The sequence below is a fragment of the Pezoporus wallicus genome, unplaced genomic scaffold (genome assembly GCF_028554395.1).
Source record: "Pezoporus wallicus isolate ANWC-B61680 ecotype Strahan unplaced genomic scaffold, APGP_CSIRO_Pwel_v1 contig_2348, whole genome shotgun sequence".
NCBI classification, from domain to species: Eukaryota; Metazoa; Chordata; class Aves; order Psittaciformes; family Psittacidae; genus Pezoporus; species Pezoporus wallicus.
Genome location: NW_026636985.1, coordinates 1,222,975 through 1,238,453, shown reverse-complemented (window position 1 = coordinate 1,238,453; position 15,479 = coordinate 1,222,975). Strand labels below are relative to the sequence as shown.

Below are 15,479 nucleotides of genomic sequence, written 5' to 3'. Positions count from 1 at the left end.
AGGATTCTTTGAAATTGCCAAGTGGATGCACTGATAACATCGTCTGTTGTGATGGTTTGAGCAGTAGATGGTGTGGTATAAAGGAATCTGTAAATCCATCTCGAAGCCTAGCCCCAAGGCTCTTCTGCTTCTGTAGGGAAAGGATTAGGTGAAGCTATTCCTGAGTAACTGCGTCTTCAAGGCACTGGAGGAGATCATTTCTTCTTACCTGGAAGTGGTGATTAATACCGTTTGCCTGTTATCTTACCGTGGAATAAAGGAACATGAGCACCAAAAAGCTCACAGGAAAATGAAGTTCTCAGACAAAGTATTTTTGGTGATTGCCAACAATAGAAACTCTGAATGTCCACTTGGTAAAAATGCTCTTTGTTCAGGTGTGTCACCTCGTTGTAGGGAATGCTTCCTGTAGCTGTCATTAAGAAGGTCTGAGTTTTGTGCTTGGACATTAAGAATGGCTTCTAAGACAGAGTTGAGCTTCACAAGCAGCTCAGTGCCTGTTCTGCTGGTGGTTCACCAGGTTTTTAAGACGAACCCGCAAGAAAGGAAAGGTTTTATGTCCCCTAGTTCATTGTTCAAGGTATTTCACTTTAGAGAAATCTACGTAGAACTTCTTGCCACGGTGGGCTGTATTAATCAAGAATTGAATGATAAGCTGACATGCTTTGAATAAGAGTTTTGAGTCCTTATGTGCAAAGTCCTGTGTCAAGTTACTGGTTGAGATGTTTTATTATCTTGTAAAGCGTGACTGCTGTTCCAGTCCTGAAGTATATGAGTGTCCTGAATATATATGAGAGTTGAGTCCTGAAGTATGTGAGTGTATTCCAGATGGGGTTATTGTGTTTTCTGAGCCTAGAAATTCCTATAGTATGCTTGCTGCTGCCTTAGTCCAGCTTGGGAATTCACAATGACAAACAGTGCTGGACCAGGATGAAGCTCAAAGGTTGGGATTTTCTTTCACAAAGCATGGATTTCACCTCAAACAGTGCCAGCTCAAGGCTTGGCAAGGAAGTGTCATTAAATGTCATTCACACATCCTGATTTTCTGTGATACTTCCTCTTTCTGGCTTCTTCCAGAGGGCAGGTGTGGTGTTACTACTGTAAACCACTCATTGTTGAGTCACGGACTCAACCAGGTTGGAAAACACCTTTAAGATTGAGTCCAGCCATTCCCCCAGGACTACCAAGTCCACCACTAACCCATGGCACTGAGGGCCATAGAAGGCTTTATCCCTAATTTTAGCTTAATATCCCTTTGTTGGACATGGGGTGTTGCAGAAGAGCCGGTTTTAGTGGAGGCTTGTGAAGGCTGCTCAGGGCTGTGATGGACCAGCTGGTGTGGTGTCTAAAACGTGTAAGTTGAGCTGAAACTGAAACTCCTCTTTTCAGGTCTGCTTTATAGGGACCTGAGGTTCCCAGTTTCAGGAGTGTTCTGCTTGGTGCTGCACCACATGGGGACCCTGATGGAAAACCTGCTAGAGTTGCATTGGAATGTCATCCAGAGCAACATGTTTCCATTGACTGTTGTGATTTAAATGACTTTGACAGCAAAATTGGTGCTCTTATGTCAAGAGTGCACCCGATGGAAGCCTTCAGGCAGCTCTCATGGTTGGTACCTCTTCATCTTTGGAATGCTGTAGGTTGAGATGAATTTAAGCGCAGGGATGGAGCAAACAGGGCTTTAACGTTGTGAGTTACACACACAACCTGTCTCTAGTTTAAACTGCAAGGTAGAGTTGCTGTGTGCCACATTACACCTCGGAGAGGGCTGTGCTTTGTAGCTGGATGAAGAACAACCCTTTGTTCAGCTCTGGAGTAGAAACAGGTTCCTTCTTGACCTAGTTTTGCATCATGCAGGGCTGGATCACCTGAGAGCCCTTTGACTCAGCACAGCCACCTTCTTTACTGCACATTTACCCAGGTGAGACCAAGGGCTTGACGTCTAACTCCAGAGGAGTATTTTACCTACAGAGCCCCTGTTGGTGGCTGTTGGGAGAACCAAGTGATTTTACAAACTACCACTCGGGTCAGTGAAGCACAACAAGTGTTTGATGCTTTGGGTCTTTCTTTGCTCAGCTTGTGTTGAGGGCAATGGAATTGTACTTAAAAATGGGAGTGATGACAAGTGTTACTGCTTATATAGTTGTGAATAACCCAATAGAAAGCTGGTTGCTAAATGTGCATTGAAGCTTTCTCTGGCTATCAGAGTCACATTGTTGTGGCTTGCTTGAAAAGGGGAAGATTAAATGCATTTGAAAGTCTTTCCAGTAAATGAAACTGGTATTTACACTTACTTCAACATCAACAAGTGTCATAAATGGGTGAGAAGCCTTCAAGTAGTTGGTTTTAGCTTGTGGGTTAGGAAGTTGTGTGTTTAGGAAAAGTTGTGCTCGTTTTCAGCAGCCTTTTGTCCCATTTTTTACTTTCATTCTGTATTATTTTTCCCTGCTATCCTACTTTTTTACTTTTCCCTATTATTCTATTTATTTTAGACTTGTTTTCTCTAAGATGAGTTCTGAACCCTCTTGTCTCACTTGCCTTCCTGTTTATGAGTTCTTTTGCTTTGGTTTTCCCTGTGGCATCTCCATTATCACTCCAGCTATTTTCCTCTCACCATCTAATCACTGAACTGACTCTAACCTGAACCTCCCAGTGTTTACTTGGTCATCTTTAAGTGTGTGTTAATTTGAAGTGTTAATACTGTATTTGCATGTTATTTAGTTGGATTCCTGATGTAGTCTCTCTTTTCTGAAGCAATGAATTCCTTGGTTTGGGGAGGTTGTGTCAGTCTTAGTTTCATATTCTGATGAATAATCTTAATATAATTGTGCTGTAATTAATAATTTGTTCAAATGAATAACAATAATAATTGTTAATAACAGAGACAAATGCCAAGTTGGCTCCTTTCTAGCTACATGTTTGCAGTGTATTTAGAGCACAAGTAGGTGTTTAACAGCACTGTTGTTGGGGCTCATTCCAGCTGAGCCATCCCTTCCTGGAGGACATTGGTTCCCACTTTGTTCCTGCTCAGTCCATGGCATTTTGGTATGCTTCTGTGCTCCCATAGAATCAACCAGGTTGGAAAAGCCCTTTAACATCATCAAGTCCAACCATTCCCAGCACTGCCAAGGCCACCACTAACCCATGGCACTGAGGGCATCATCTCCATGGTGTGTGAACACTTGCAGGGACGGTGACTGCATCCCTGCCCTGGGCAGCCTGTTCCAATGCCTGAGCACCCTTTGGGCAAGGAATTGTTCCTAGGATCCCATCTAAATGAGGCTCTTGTTCTGCTGCTGTTCACTGGAAAGGTTTCCAGGAGCTATTTTCCTGTGGCCAGCCTGATGTTCAACATCCAGAGCACCTTCATGCTGGTCATCAGTCCCCATTCGCTCCAAAGAGCGTTTCCCACTTGAATGGTCTTTGGTGGTGTGTCCTGGTAGTGGAATAACTCACTAGGTATCCATGTGCCTGAGCAGGATGGGTTATGCCACAGTGGGATAGCTGCAGGGGCTGTTGGTGCCTCTGGGGAGCTCTTTGATGGACCCAGCACTGTCAAAAAGAGTGGGAATGAGACCCTTAGTGTATAAATCAAATGCAGGGAGAGGTTCCAACTCTGGCATTATTTAGCTAAATATAAGCAACATTTGCAGTTCATAGTTACTCGTGCTGGTTATACTTGTGCCTTCTGAAGTAGCTGTACCTTGGATGCCATGGTAGGTGATGTGAAGGGACATGTCCAGGACTGCTGGAACCCAGCCTGCCTTTTTATAGACCTCTCCTGTGCTTGTTTTCCCTGCTTGGTCGTACACACTTGTTATTTATATGTATGATGAGCTGCATTGGGTGTCTGGGAGGTGTCTGGTAAATAGGAGAGGGACTTTTCCAGCTGCCTGCTACCAAAGCAGTCTGCTTGGTACTCCTACTGTAAGACCTGGAAGTCATTTAAAGGACTTGAGGCATCGGGGATGTAGGTGAGATGCGCATCCTTTGGCCTGGATGACAGCTATTTGGAGTCAGCTCACTTGTAAACAGGGAGGCTGCTGTTTGCCTGAAGAATGGAGGTTTTAGAAACAGCCTGAACTAAGTAGCTCAAATTGGAAACCTTCTTTGTGCCAGAAGGGTGGGGAGAGGAGGGTTTGCTCATTGGAAGTATCCTTCAAAGGAGATTTGTGCCATGCAGCAGAGGTTGGTAACTGTGGCCAGTGAGCGGCTGGGTTGGAGCTGTGAATTGAGAGGTTTATGGAGAAGGACCTCACCCTGCTGAGGAGTTCCTGGAAACAACATTCAGGTTGAATGAGGGCCATGGGAGGTGGCAGCAGCCAAGCTCTGTGTGTGGTTGGGATGTCAGGAGGGATGGAAGCGGTGCAGATGTTCGTACGCTCGGTCCTGGTGGTCTTGCAAGTGGTGATGAGAAAAGGCTTTGGGGGAAATGAAGGCAGAAGCTAAAGAAACCCAGGGAAAAGCTCAGGTTTTGGGGTGTTTTTCCCTTCATCTGACTGCGTGGTTTGAGAAAGAGGAACAATAGAATGAGCATCTAATTTTTCTAGCAGCATGGAAAGAGGTAAGTGCAGAAGAACTGGAGGGGCTTTGCTGTGTGGTATTTGGTGCTACCCCGAGTGGCCCGTATTTCCACTTATACCATAAGTGAAGGCATCAGAAGCTTAGAATTGTTTAGTTTCATTCCAAACCAGAAAATGTAAGAGCATGGCAGCACCACCAGGAACAAAGCAGAGGTTCAGGATGCCTTTAAAAGGACTTTGTGTGTGTGCCTGAGCTCTGTTCCCCTCAACTTCCATGTTTGTGTGAAACCTCTTCTGTTTTTATTCCACATGGATACTTTTCCCCTTTAAAATATTAGGGTGAAATGGTAGATTTCCAGTATTATTTCCAGCATCCACTTAAATGTCTTCTCATGCTGCTGCTTGATGATGGCACCAAAGGAAATCTTTCTGAAATAGAGCTGTAGTTGGCATTAGGATTCTAGGAATTTGTGTGTCCCATCACTGCTTAAAAATAGAAGCAACGACTTATCTTCCTTTGCAACCTACAGGCAAAATAGCTCCATTAGTTTGAGGGTGTTAGTTTGCATGAGGGAAATGGGGGTTTTTCTTAGTGAGTCTGTGGGAGGAAGTTGGGGAAAGTTATTTGAGGAAGAATTCCTTTTGGAGATGGTTCTTCAGCATGCAAAGCTCAGTGATGGTGAACTTTGGCTTTCTCATCTGGAGTCAGTAGTCAAGGGGGGGTTGGACTTGGATGGTCTTCCAGTGTCTGAAGGGGCTACGAGGATGCTGGAAAGGGGCTCTTCATCAGGGACTGTAGCAGTAGGACAAGGGGTGACGGGTTCAGACTGAAACAAGGGAAGATCAGGTTGGAGATAAGGCAGAAGCTCTTCCCTGTGAGGGTGCTGAGGCGCTGGCACAGGGTGCCCAGAGAAGCTGTGGCTGCCCCATCCCTGGCAGTGTTCAAGGCCAGGTTGGACACAGGGGTTGGAGCAAGCTGCTCTAGTGGAAGGGGTCCCTGCCCATGGCAGGGGGTTGGAACCAGATGATCTTAAGCTCCTTTCCAACCCAAACCATTCTCTGGTCTCTTCAGGGTTGGGGATGTCACTAACATCCTCCACCGGGCCTCAGGTGGGGTCAGGAAGTGCTGTGAGCGTGGTGGTACCTTCAGGCAAGGCTTTTCAGTGCCGAGGCCTCTCAGAGCTATGCCACAGCGCTCCTCCTCGGCAGACACCATGTGCAGGGCTCTCCAGGTGTGACTCTGTTGTAAGCCTGTGCTCTTTTCCCCCATACAGGAATCTTTGCTTACCTGAACTACCATGTTCCCCGGACGAGGCGGGAGATCCTGGAGACCCTTATCAAAGGGCTGCAGCGCCTGGAGTACAGAGGCTATGATTCCGCAGGTAACGCTCTCCGAGCAGCACTCGTCCTGGTTTGAATCTTGACTTCTAAACAGGGATTTCCATGGCGTGTTTGTGAATGGTTTCTACTGCAACACACGTTGGAAGTGCCTCTGATCGTGTGGCAGAGGTTGGGATTCCCTTTCATTATATATGTTTCTAGGAGTATCCTTGATGCCCAGAACCTGATGCTTTAAAAATACCCATGAGGTGACAAAGGGGAAACTCGGGGCTTATCAAAGGGATTTCTTGCCTTTCTTTGGAGGCTCAGCTATGGGGAGAAAGGGCAATGCAGAGAAAAATATGGACAGTATTTATGTAAACCACACTTTCTGTAACTCACGTTTCCTCTTCATATCCTGTGGTGATGTTTAGGTGTGGGAATCGATGGTGGAAACGACAAAGACTGGGAAGCTAATGCCTGCAAAATCCAGCTTATCAAACAGAAGGGGAAAGTGAAGGCTCTGGACGAAGAGGTTCACAGTATGTATCTCCCTTCCATTCATTGCCTTGGAATGCCCTCTCATCTCCTTCATGGTTTGAAGATCATCTGCTTTGCCCAGGAAACTGGGTTTCCAAATAAATTGTGTATAAAGTGCATGTGCTGTGAAGAACCCAATGATCCTGTGGGCATTGGCACGAAGTTACAGATAAATCCTGATTTCACAAGACAAATGAATCACATCCTGTTAAAGTCAGGTAGACCTGGAATTTGTTTTAGAAAACACCTAAAAAACCCCCAAACAAAAGACTCCTTATGCTGGGGAAAGGGGATTACTGGGAGATAGTTATCAGAGACCTGGAGCTTGGGAAGAAGAGAGGAGTGCTCTTAGAAGTCTGTTAAATCTCTGCACAGCATGAAGGTTGTTGGATGGGGAGTTCGTGTGAGCGCTGGGAAGGGCATGGGAAGATGCTCTTCAGAGGAATCACAGCCTCTAGTTTGCATTTGACAGCTGCTGTGTTATAACTTCCCTTCCTTATCGTGTGCTAGTGTCCTTCCAGGTGCAGCGGGCTCTTATCCAAAGGGGAGGTGGGTAGCTCTAATCTTAGTGTAAGGAGCCTGTTTCCCTATCAGCATTGCTGTTCTGGTGTGACTCCCACCTTGACTTTGGCATGGGGACACCCCCTTGGGACTAAAAACCTCTACTTCTGCCACAGAGCAACAGGACATGGACCTTGATATCGAGTTTGATGTGCACCTTGGAATCGCCCATACCCGCTGGGCCACCCATGGCGAGCCCAGTCCCATCAACAGCCACCCACAGCGCTCGGATAAAAACAATGGTGAGTGGGTGCTTGAGGCACTGGCAGGTCTTGGAACATCATAGAATCATGGAATGGTTTGGGTTGGAAGGGACTTTAAAGCTCATCCAGCTCCAACCCCTGCCACGAGCAGGGACACCTTCCACTAGAGCAGCTTGCTCCAAACCCCTGTGTCCAACCTGGCCTTGAGCACTGCCAGGGATGGGGCAGCCACAGCTTCCCCCTTGTCCTGTCCCTACAGGTCCTTGTCCAAAGCCCCTCATCTGGAAGAGCTTCTGATGCCCAGTGTGTCCCAGGGCAGTGGGTTTATTCAGGCTGTGCTGCGAGTTACTGGGAAGCTGGAGGGGTTTGGGCTCAGTTTCTGGCCATGGGATCTTTGCAGCCATGACCAGTCCCAGGGAGGGCCCGGATCAGTGCCCAGTGGTTGTGTGGCAGCTGCTGAGCGCTCGAGTGGCTCCAGCACCATAGCAGGACCTCAGTAACCCTTGTCCTGCCTGGGTCATTGCTACCTCCTGCCTTTACCAGCCCGGCCAAATGGGGCAGCAAAAGGGATGGCACCAGGGGCAGAAACTCCTCTGCTCTGCCCGGTGGGGACTGGTGCCAGGGCTGAGCAGGGCCTTTCCTCCATTCCCAGAGTTCATTGTCATCCACAACGGCATCATCACCAACTACAAGGACCTGCGCAAGTTCCTGGTGAGTGACACTGCGTGTGTGACACTCACCCCCGGCTCCCTTGTGCTCCCACACTTACCCACTCCCCCACTTGTATGCTCACCCTCGCTTGTCCCACTCCTCCACTCATGTTCCCCCCTCATGTGTTTGCACTCACACTCACTCTTCCACTCACTCCTCCACTACGCTCTCATGCTCTGAGTACATTCTCACACTTGCATCCTTCCCTTCCTTTCCTCACTCACACTTCTCCAGTCACTCCCACTCCCATTCCTCCCCTCCCACTGCATTCCCCCACTCACACTCTCACATTCACACTCACTGCCCTACTCACAGTCCCCAACTCGCACTCCCTGTTGATCCCTCACGCCCCCATTCACACACCCCTCTCATGTCTCCCGCTCGCTCCTTCCTCATACACTTACTCCTGTACTCCTCTCCCTTTTGCACTGTCGTGTGTGTACTCACTCCTCCACCTGCACTCGGATCCTCACACTCACCCCTGTACTCACACTCGTGGAGTGGGAGGGTGGGAGAAGGGAAAGGAGGTAAATACAGAGGGGAAGGGATGAAAGGGAAAGGAAGTGGAAAGGAGGACAAAGAGATGAAGGGAAGAAGGAAGGAAAATGAGAAAGGAAAGGGTAAGGAAGAAGGCAGGAAATGGGAGGCAGGGAAAGGAGTCCAAGGGAAAGGGAGAGAGGGAAGGAAGAGAAAGGGAAAGGCAGGAAAGAAGAAGGCACAAGAGGAAAGGCAGGAAATAAAGGGAAAAGTCAGGAGGGAAAAGAAAGAAGAAATGGAGGGGGAAAGACAGGAAAAGCAAGAAGGAGAGAAGGAAGAGAAGAATAAGGAGGAGGAAAATAGGAAAGAAGAAAGGGAAAAGCAGGAGGGAAGGATGAAAAAAGGGAATAAAAGGAAGGAAGAAATGCAGTATGGAAGGATAAAAGAAAGGAAAAAAGGGAAAGGCAGAAGGAAAAGGAAAGGTAGGGAGGCAGGAGCTAAGGAGAGGAGAGACATGAGAAAGCAAGGGAAGAAAAGCTAAGGGTGGGGAGGAAAGGAGAAATGAAAGGAAAGAAGGAAAGACCAGTAGAAAGGAAGATTGGGAACAATGTGAGGCAAAAGGGCTGAGGGAAAGGGAAGGAGAAGCAAATGAGCCAAGGCAGGCAGGAGGAGCAGGGTGGGAAGGGGGCAGCGGGCTGTGACCTGCGTGTGCTGTCGCTGCAGGAGAGCAAGGGCTACGACTTCGAGTCGGAGACGGACACGGAGAGCATCGCCAAGCTGGTCAAGTACATGTACGACAACCGTGACAGCGACGACATCAGCTTCACCACCCTGGTGGAGAGGGTCATCCAGCAGCTGGTAATACTGGGAGCAGGGGACACACGGAAAATAGAATCATAGAATGGTTGGGGTTGGAAAGGACCTTAAGATCATCCAGTTCCAAACCCCTGCCGTGGCAGGGACACCTCACACTAAACCATCTCACCCAAGGCTCTGTCCAACCTGGCCTTGAACACCACCAGGGATGGAGCATTCACAACCTCCCTGGGCAACCCATTCCAGTGCCTCACCACCCTAACAGCAAAGAATTTCCTCCTTAGATCCAATCTAAACTTCCCCTGTTTCAGTTTTAACCCATTACCCCTTGTCCTGTCACTACAGTCTCTAATGAAGAGTCCCTCCCCAGCATCCCTATAGGCCCCTTCAGATACTGGAAGGCTGCTGTGAGGTCTCCACGCAGCCTTCCAGTGTTGCCCAGGGTGAGGTGGCCAATGTGACCCTGTCAGGCTGCACATAGGTCATGCTGCGGCACGTGTTACGGTGTGGTTTTGTCTTTCCTACCTCCAACAGTTCATCCAAGACATATGTTGGGTTTTCTTTAACATGATTCATTCCTTGGGAGAGAAATGGCCACGTTTTGGGGCACAGAAGTATCTTGAGGCAGCGGGTCCCTGGTGGGTTGTGTGGTGAATGGGCAGGGGGTGGGAGCTGACGTGGGATGGAGTGGGAGTTAAGTGCAGTGAAAAGAAGTCTGGATCTCAGATTTTCCCTGCAGCCTCCGTCTGGAAGAGATGCTGACCCCTTGTGGGAACCGCACTGCCTAGCGTGTGGCTCCACTTGTTGCTGAGTGGTGCTCAGGAACAGAACCCATCTGCAAGGATCCATCCCCGGGCAGGGACCCCTTCCACCAGAGCAGCTTGCTCCAAGCCCCTGTGTCCAACCTGGCCTTGAACACTGCCAGGGATGGGGCAGCCACAGCTTCTCTGGGCATCCTGTGCCAGCGCCTCAGCACCCTCACATAAATCACTTCTTCCTTATCTCCAATCTGAACTTCCCCTGTTTCAGTTTGAACCCATCACCCCTTGTCCTATCCCTACAGTCCCTGATGAAGAGCCCCTCTGCAGCATCCTTGTAGCCCCCTTCAGACACTGGAAGCTGCTCTGAGGTCTCCACACAGCTTCTCTTCTCCAGCCTGAACAGCCCCAATGTTCTCAGCCTGGCTCCATATGGGAGCTGCTCTGGGCCCGAGCATCCTCGTGGCTTCCTCAGGGTGTGCTCCAGCAGCTCTGCATCCTTATGTTGAGGACCCTGGAACCGTGCACAGTACTGCAAGTGAGGTCTCACGCAGGAGCTGTAGCAGCCAAGACAGGGGATGTATTGTGCTGGCAGATCATGGTGTCTCACCCATTGGCACCAGACCTGAGCAGACACCCCAAAGTTCTGGTGCTGCTTTTACCTGCTCTTTGCCTCTGTAAGGATGGGATGAACAGTTTGTGTTTCTCTTGTTCCAGGAAGGTGCTTTCGCCCTTGTGTTCAAAAGTGTTCATTATCCTGGTCAAGCAGTTGGGACCAGGTAGGTATTGCTTTGGGAAAGAACATCCATGTTGCATCCCTGTATATCACTCTTTTGGCATAAAAGAGTGCTTTTATGGAAGGAGCTTGCTCTTCTTCAGCCCATTTCAGTGCTGTGCTGTAGAACAGTGGCTCCATTGGGTCAGATGAATCTTGGGGCACCTTGGGCTCTAACTCTGTGTCTTCCTGCAGGCGAGGCAGCCCCCTGCTTATCGGGGTGCGCAGCGAGCACAAGCTCTCCACCGACCACATCCCCATCCTCTACCGGACGGGTAAGTGGGAGCATCCCTGGAGCCTGTCTCCAGTCACAGCAGCACAGGGTTTCACAGGCATTGGAATACGTATTAACACTTTCAAACTTTCATCTGCAAATGAAACCATTACAAAAATGAGATTTTGGGTGTTTTTAATTCAGTTTTAACCACCGTGTACTCAAGTTAGTCTCTATTGTGTAATCAAAGCTTTAATGTTCAGTGGTTGCAAAGAAAACACATCTTAATGTGGCAGAATAGGGTAAAATAGGATAGTAAAGGTAACAGTTTCGTTAAACTTAGATCATAGAATGGTTGGGGTTGGAAAGGACCTTAAGGTCATCCAGCTCCAACCCCCTGCCATGGGCAGGGACACCTCACCCTAGACCATGCCACCCAAGGCTCCCTCTAGCTTGGCCTTGAACACTGCCAGGGTTCATGTTTTGTGTGTGGCGTGTTAGCATTCACAGGCCTGGCTGCTTTCAAGACCAGAAATGTCTGTGCTGTGCCAGCTTTCCACTGTCACAAACCTTTCCCCTATCCCCAGTGTGACTTTTAACAAGCAGAACGCTGGTACCCTGTGTGTGGCACCCACAGCTCATTGTCCCTCCATCTTCCACACGTGTGTGTAAGCACTGCAGACATGTGGGTGCCCCCTCGAAAATGACAAGTGCCTTAAGAATTATTTGTCCTTTCCCTCCTCTTTTAAATGATCCCATAATTTCCTGTTGTCAGAGAAGGCTGAACCTATACAGTCACTGGCCTGGTTCTCTGGGCACCAGTAAGCCGTGCTGTGGTTGCTCTGGGTTGGATATCCTCAATTGTATGTATGTATTTTTTCACTGATGCTCTCCAGTTTGGTGTTTGACAGTTTCTTTTCCCCCAATTACACTTTCAGCTGTGCAATCTATGGATCATTCTTTTGATGGAATATCCATAAAAATGGAGGAAGGTGCCTACGAGAGACAATTTAATACTCCCAAATTTCAGACAAACCCTCCAGCTCCTTAGGAAAGCAATCACGAATGAGACAAATATGCACTGTGTCTTTACTATGTGGTTATTGCTTTCCATGCAGTGAAATGAGTGGGAATTTCTTCTGGATTGATGAAACCAATGAACCCATGAGTCCACCCATCCCATTTCAAATCTTCTGACACAATTGGTGTCTTGGTGCAGCTCGTGCTGTGTGCTCCCTGCTGCTCTGATTATAGAAGGAAACAGTCAATTGCCTTAAACCCTCTACCCTTAAGAGAGTGAAACCCTGTTAGGAGGCTGCTAATGATCATAGAATTGTAGGATAGTTTGGGTTAGATTGTCAAAGAACTGCATCCTCCCTCCTGGTTGTAGCAGGAGTGTGAGTTGCAGCTCCTGGTAGAAGCATTAAGGTTGCCCTGAGGCTGGGACTTCCTTCCCTTTGCTCATTTATTAGGCTGAACCACTTTTAATGCACATTAACTACTTCAGTTCCTTTAAAGGCTAAACCCATCAAGTGTGATGCGATGAACCAAGTTCACATCTGAAGCAGGAGAGTGCTCTTCTGTAAGAGGAAAGGAACTGATTCTTAGTTTAAGAAGTAATTGTGATGCCCCCCTCAGCAGCCCATGGCCTTGGGAGTGAAATCTGTGCACTGTTGCTGGAGGAGAAACAAGCCTCAGGTTGTTCAAAGGGAGCAGTGTGTTTGCTCCACTGGGAGCTGCTTTACCTGAACCCAAACATTAGAATCATAGAATGGTTTGGGTTGGAAAGGATCTTAAAGCTCATCCAGCTCCAACCCCTGCCACAGGCAGGGACCCCTTCCACTGGAGCAGCTTGCTCCAAGCCCCTGTGTCCAACCTGGCCTTGAACACTGCCAGGGATGGGGCAGCCACAGCTTCTCTGGGCACCCTGTGCCAGCGCCTCAGCACCCTCACAGGGAAGAGCTTCTGCCTTATCTCCAACCTGAACTCCCCCTGTTTCAGTTTGAACCCATCACCCCTTGTCCTATTGCTACAGTCCCTGATGAAGAGCCCCTTTCCAGCATCCATTAGGTGAGGCTTTGTTTCTTTTTTCCCTCTTCAGTCAGTGTAAAGCATTAAGGCAGGTTGACCATAAGTCCTGGGGGCTTTAAGAACCAAAGTCCCTCAGCTTTCAGAGGCTTTTCTGAACAACTGAGACTCCCTCACCCATTTTTTACCCTACCTGTGTGAATTCTCCATGATGTCTCCTCCAGCCTTTAATTTGAAAGGGAAAGAATGAAAGATGAAGTCTGTGTTGCTTCCAAATTGTAGTCAATAGGAGGTAGGTGCTGCAGAGCAAAGATGCAGGTTACCTATAGAGAAATGGACAATTTGTGAACAAACCCATGGATGACAACTGCAATTGGCTGATAATACTCACTGGAACTTCTCAACCCCTTCTTGGTCAGATAGATCTGTAGTGCATGTGCACAATAACCACACGTTCCAGGTAGGATCCACAATACAGGAAAGCAATGCAACATAATAAAGCCAGTGCAGGGCAAAGTGCTGATCTGAGAACCAAATTTGCATGTTCTGATCAAGGTGGGGTGCTGCTGGGGGGGGAGCTCTGTCCTTTCTCACTGCCAATCAGCCTTTCCTGCCTCAACTCAACAATAAAGGAGCTGTTTCCCTCATGTACTGAACTGGAGGGGCTCTAAATTCTTGGTTGAGTGGAATCTTCTTCCTTAAGGAGTATCAACATGAAAGCAGTAGTTTTCCTTTACAGAAGGATAAATCCAAACCTCAGGAGCTCTGCTTACGTCCCTGAATCAGATTGGTGTCCGGTGGGTGAAACACAACACGAGAGCTTCAGGAGTAAATGTAACAGGCACTTTAGTGGTCTTATTCTTTGGCAATAGTCACATTTTGCCCAATCCCTCTCACCTCCTACCATGCCCTGCACGACAACCAGCTCATTCTGTCCAAGGTGAGTGCAGAGCAGTAAGTGTCCTGGTCCTCACCTGCATTCCTGGTGGGCTTTGCCACCAAAAAGTATATGGAGGATTAGAGGGAAATGCTGGAATACCTCAGAAAGGATCCTTGCTCAACCACTGCCCTTCTTTAAAGGCTTTCTACTAAGCTGACTCTCAGTTCTGTATCCACCTATCTCCATCCCTGGCAACGGCATAGGACTCACAGTGCTTTGCCAGCTTTTTGGATCAGAATGCAGTGGTTGTGTTTGGTAGCTCAGGAACACCACCAGGTACTTAATCATGGATTTCCTGAGCTGGGAAGCATTAGCTTCACCAGACAAAACTCAGTTTGGGTTACATGTGCTCACTGGAACCCCGTAGTTGCTCAGGCAGCAGCTCTGAGAGATAACTGACAAAGAAAGAGCAACCCTGCTCCATTTCCCACAGCCTCAGGAAAGGGAGTGCAACAGGAGCACAGGAGAAACTGGGAATGATGAAACAGGGCAGATTGGATCAGGAAACCCTCAGTAAATGTGACTGCTTCTAAAGCAGCTTGAATCCTCTCCCAGCAGAGCTACACATGAGCTTTCACTCACATTTTCCTCTCTACTTAAGCTCCCTGCTAACGTTACATTGCAGGCTGAATTCAAAAGCACATCCAGAGCCTTGCAAGCCAGCTGGGAAGGGGCCCCCTAAGGCGGGTGCTGCTCTGCTGCTCAGTTAAATCCTGCTTCATGTTGGTACTCCTGGGGCCTGTGGTGACACTGATGCTGCAGCCGCGTTCCGGTGTGTCGGCACGTGTGGTCCCTGACCTTTATGTCTTCTAGGGAAGGACAAGAAGGGAAGCTGCAACCTGTCTCGTGTGGACAGCACCACCTGCCTTTTCCCTGTGGAGGAGAAAGCTGTGGAGTACTACTTTGCTTCTGATGCTAGGTAATGTGCTGCAGAGCCTTTTAGTGTGTGTAAAAATACCCTGTTCAAAGGTAAGGCTTTGAACAGGCAAAGGGGTGGCTGTGGTTTTGTCCTGGGTAACGTAAACTCTGTGTACGGGGCTGTTACTTCACAAATGTGAACCCGTTACCACAGCCCTGACAGAGACAGAGGGGGATTAGATGAGGGTTTCTGTTAAAGGAATGAAGGCTCACCCCACAATGGCATTACCCTTCTTCAAGCACATCTGTTGATAACGTTTCTGAGGTGAATGATAGGAAACCTGAGAGAGCACTGACTGAATTAACGGCCCAGATCCAAACTGTGCTGGTTCCCCAGGGATCTCTTCACGTGTGCAATTCATTTAGCATCAAAGGTGGCTGATTTTAATCCCAATGGAGAGAGTGAAGGTTAATTGGGCAGCTCTTACCAGAGCTTTTGGGTTTCTCTGCATTGGGGACATGCTCAGGAACGTGAAAGCACTGCCCTGCGTGACTTCTGCAGCTCTACTCAGAGCATTTGGGAGGGTCTCAGGACACACTGATGGGTTCTGATTTTAAACAGCTTTTCAGTGACTTGCCAAGGTCAGAGCAGAAGTTAGTAAACCAGGGAGCTGATGGGTTTTAGAGCAGCTTACCTTCATCAGCTGTGAGAGTACACCCTAAACCCTGGCTGAAGATGGATTCCAACATTGGCATTC

The 15,479-nt window shown here is 48.3% G+C and overlaps 1 protein-coding gene across 5 annotated transcripts in view; it reads left to right on the top strand.

The window, feature by feature from the left end:
* Positions 1 to 15,479, top strand: part of GFPT1 (glutamine--fructose-6-phosphate transaminase 1) — a 36,076-nt gene that overhangs the window by 3,405 nt on the left and 17,192 nt on the right. For 3 of the 5 annotated variants that reach the window (XM_057402534.1, XM_057402532.1, XM_057402533.1), the window contains exons 2-10: positions 5,795 to 5,902; positions 6,275 to 6,382; positions 7,058 to 7,183; positions 7,797 to 7,855; positions 9,056 to 9,190; positions 10,624 to 10,685; positions 10,877 to 10,956; positions 11,834 to 11,887; positions 14,677 to 14,782. In XM_057402534.1, the coding sequence (XP_057258517.1) occupies positions 5,795 to 5,902; positions 6,275 to 6,382; positions 7,058 to 7,183; positions 7,797 to 7,855; positions 9,056 to 9,190; positions 10,624 to 10,685; positions 10,877 to 10,956; positions 11,834 to 11,887; positions 14,677 to 14,782 (838 nt within the window). The remainder of the gene's footprint in view (positions 1 to 5,794; positions 5,903 to 6,274; positions 6,383 to 7,057; positions 7,184 to 7,796; positions 7,856 to 9,055; positions 9,191 to 10,623; positions 10,686 to 10,876; positions 10,957 to 11,833; positions 11,888 to 14,676; positions 14,783 to 15,479) is intronic. The other 2 variants (XM_057402537.1, XM_057402535.1) reach the window with 1 other exon arrangement.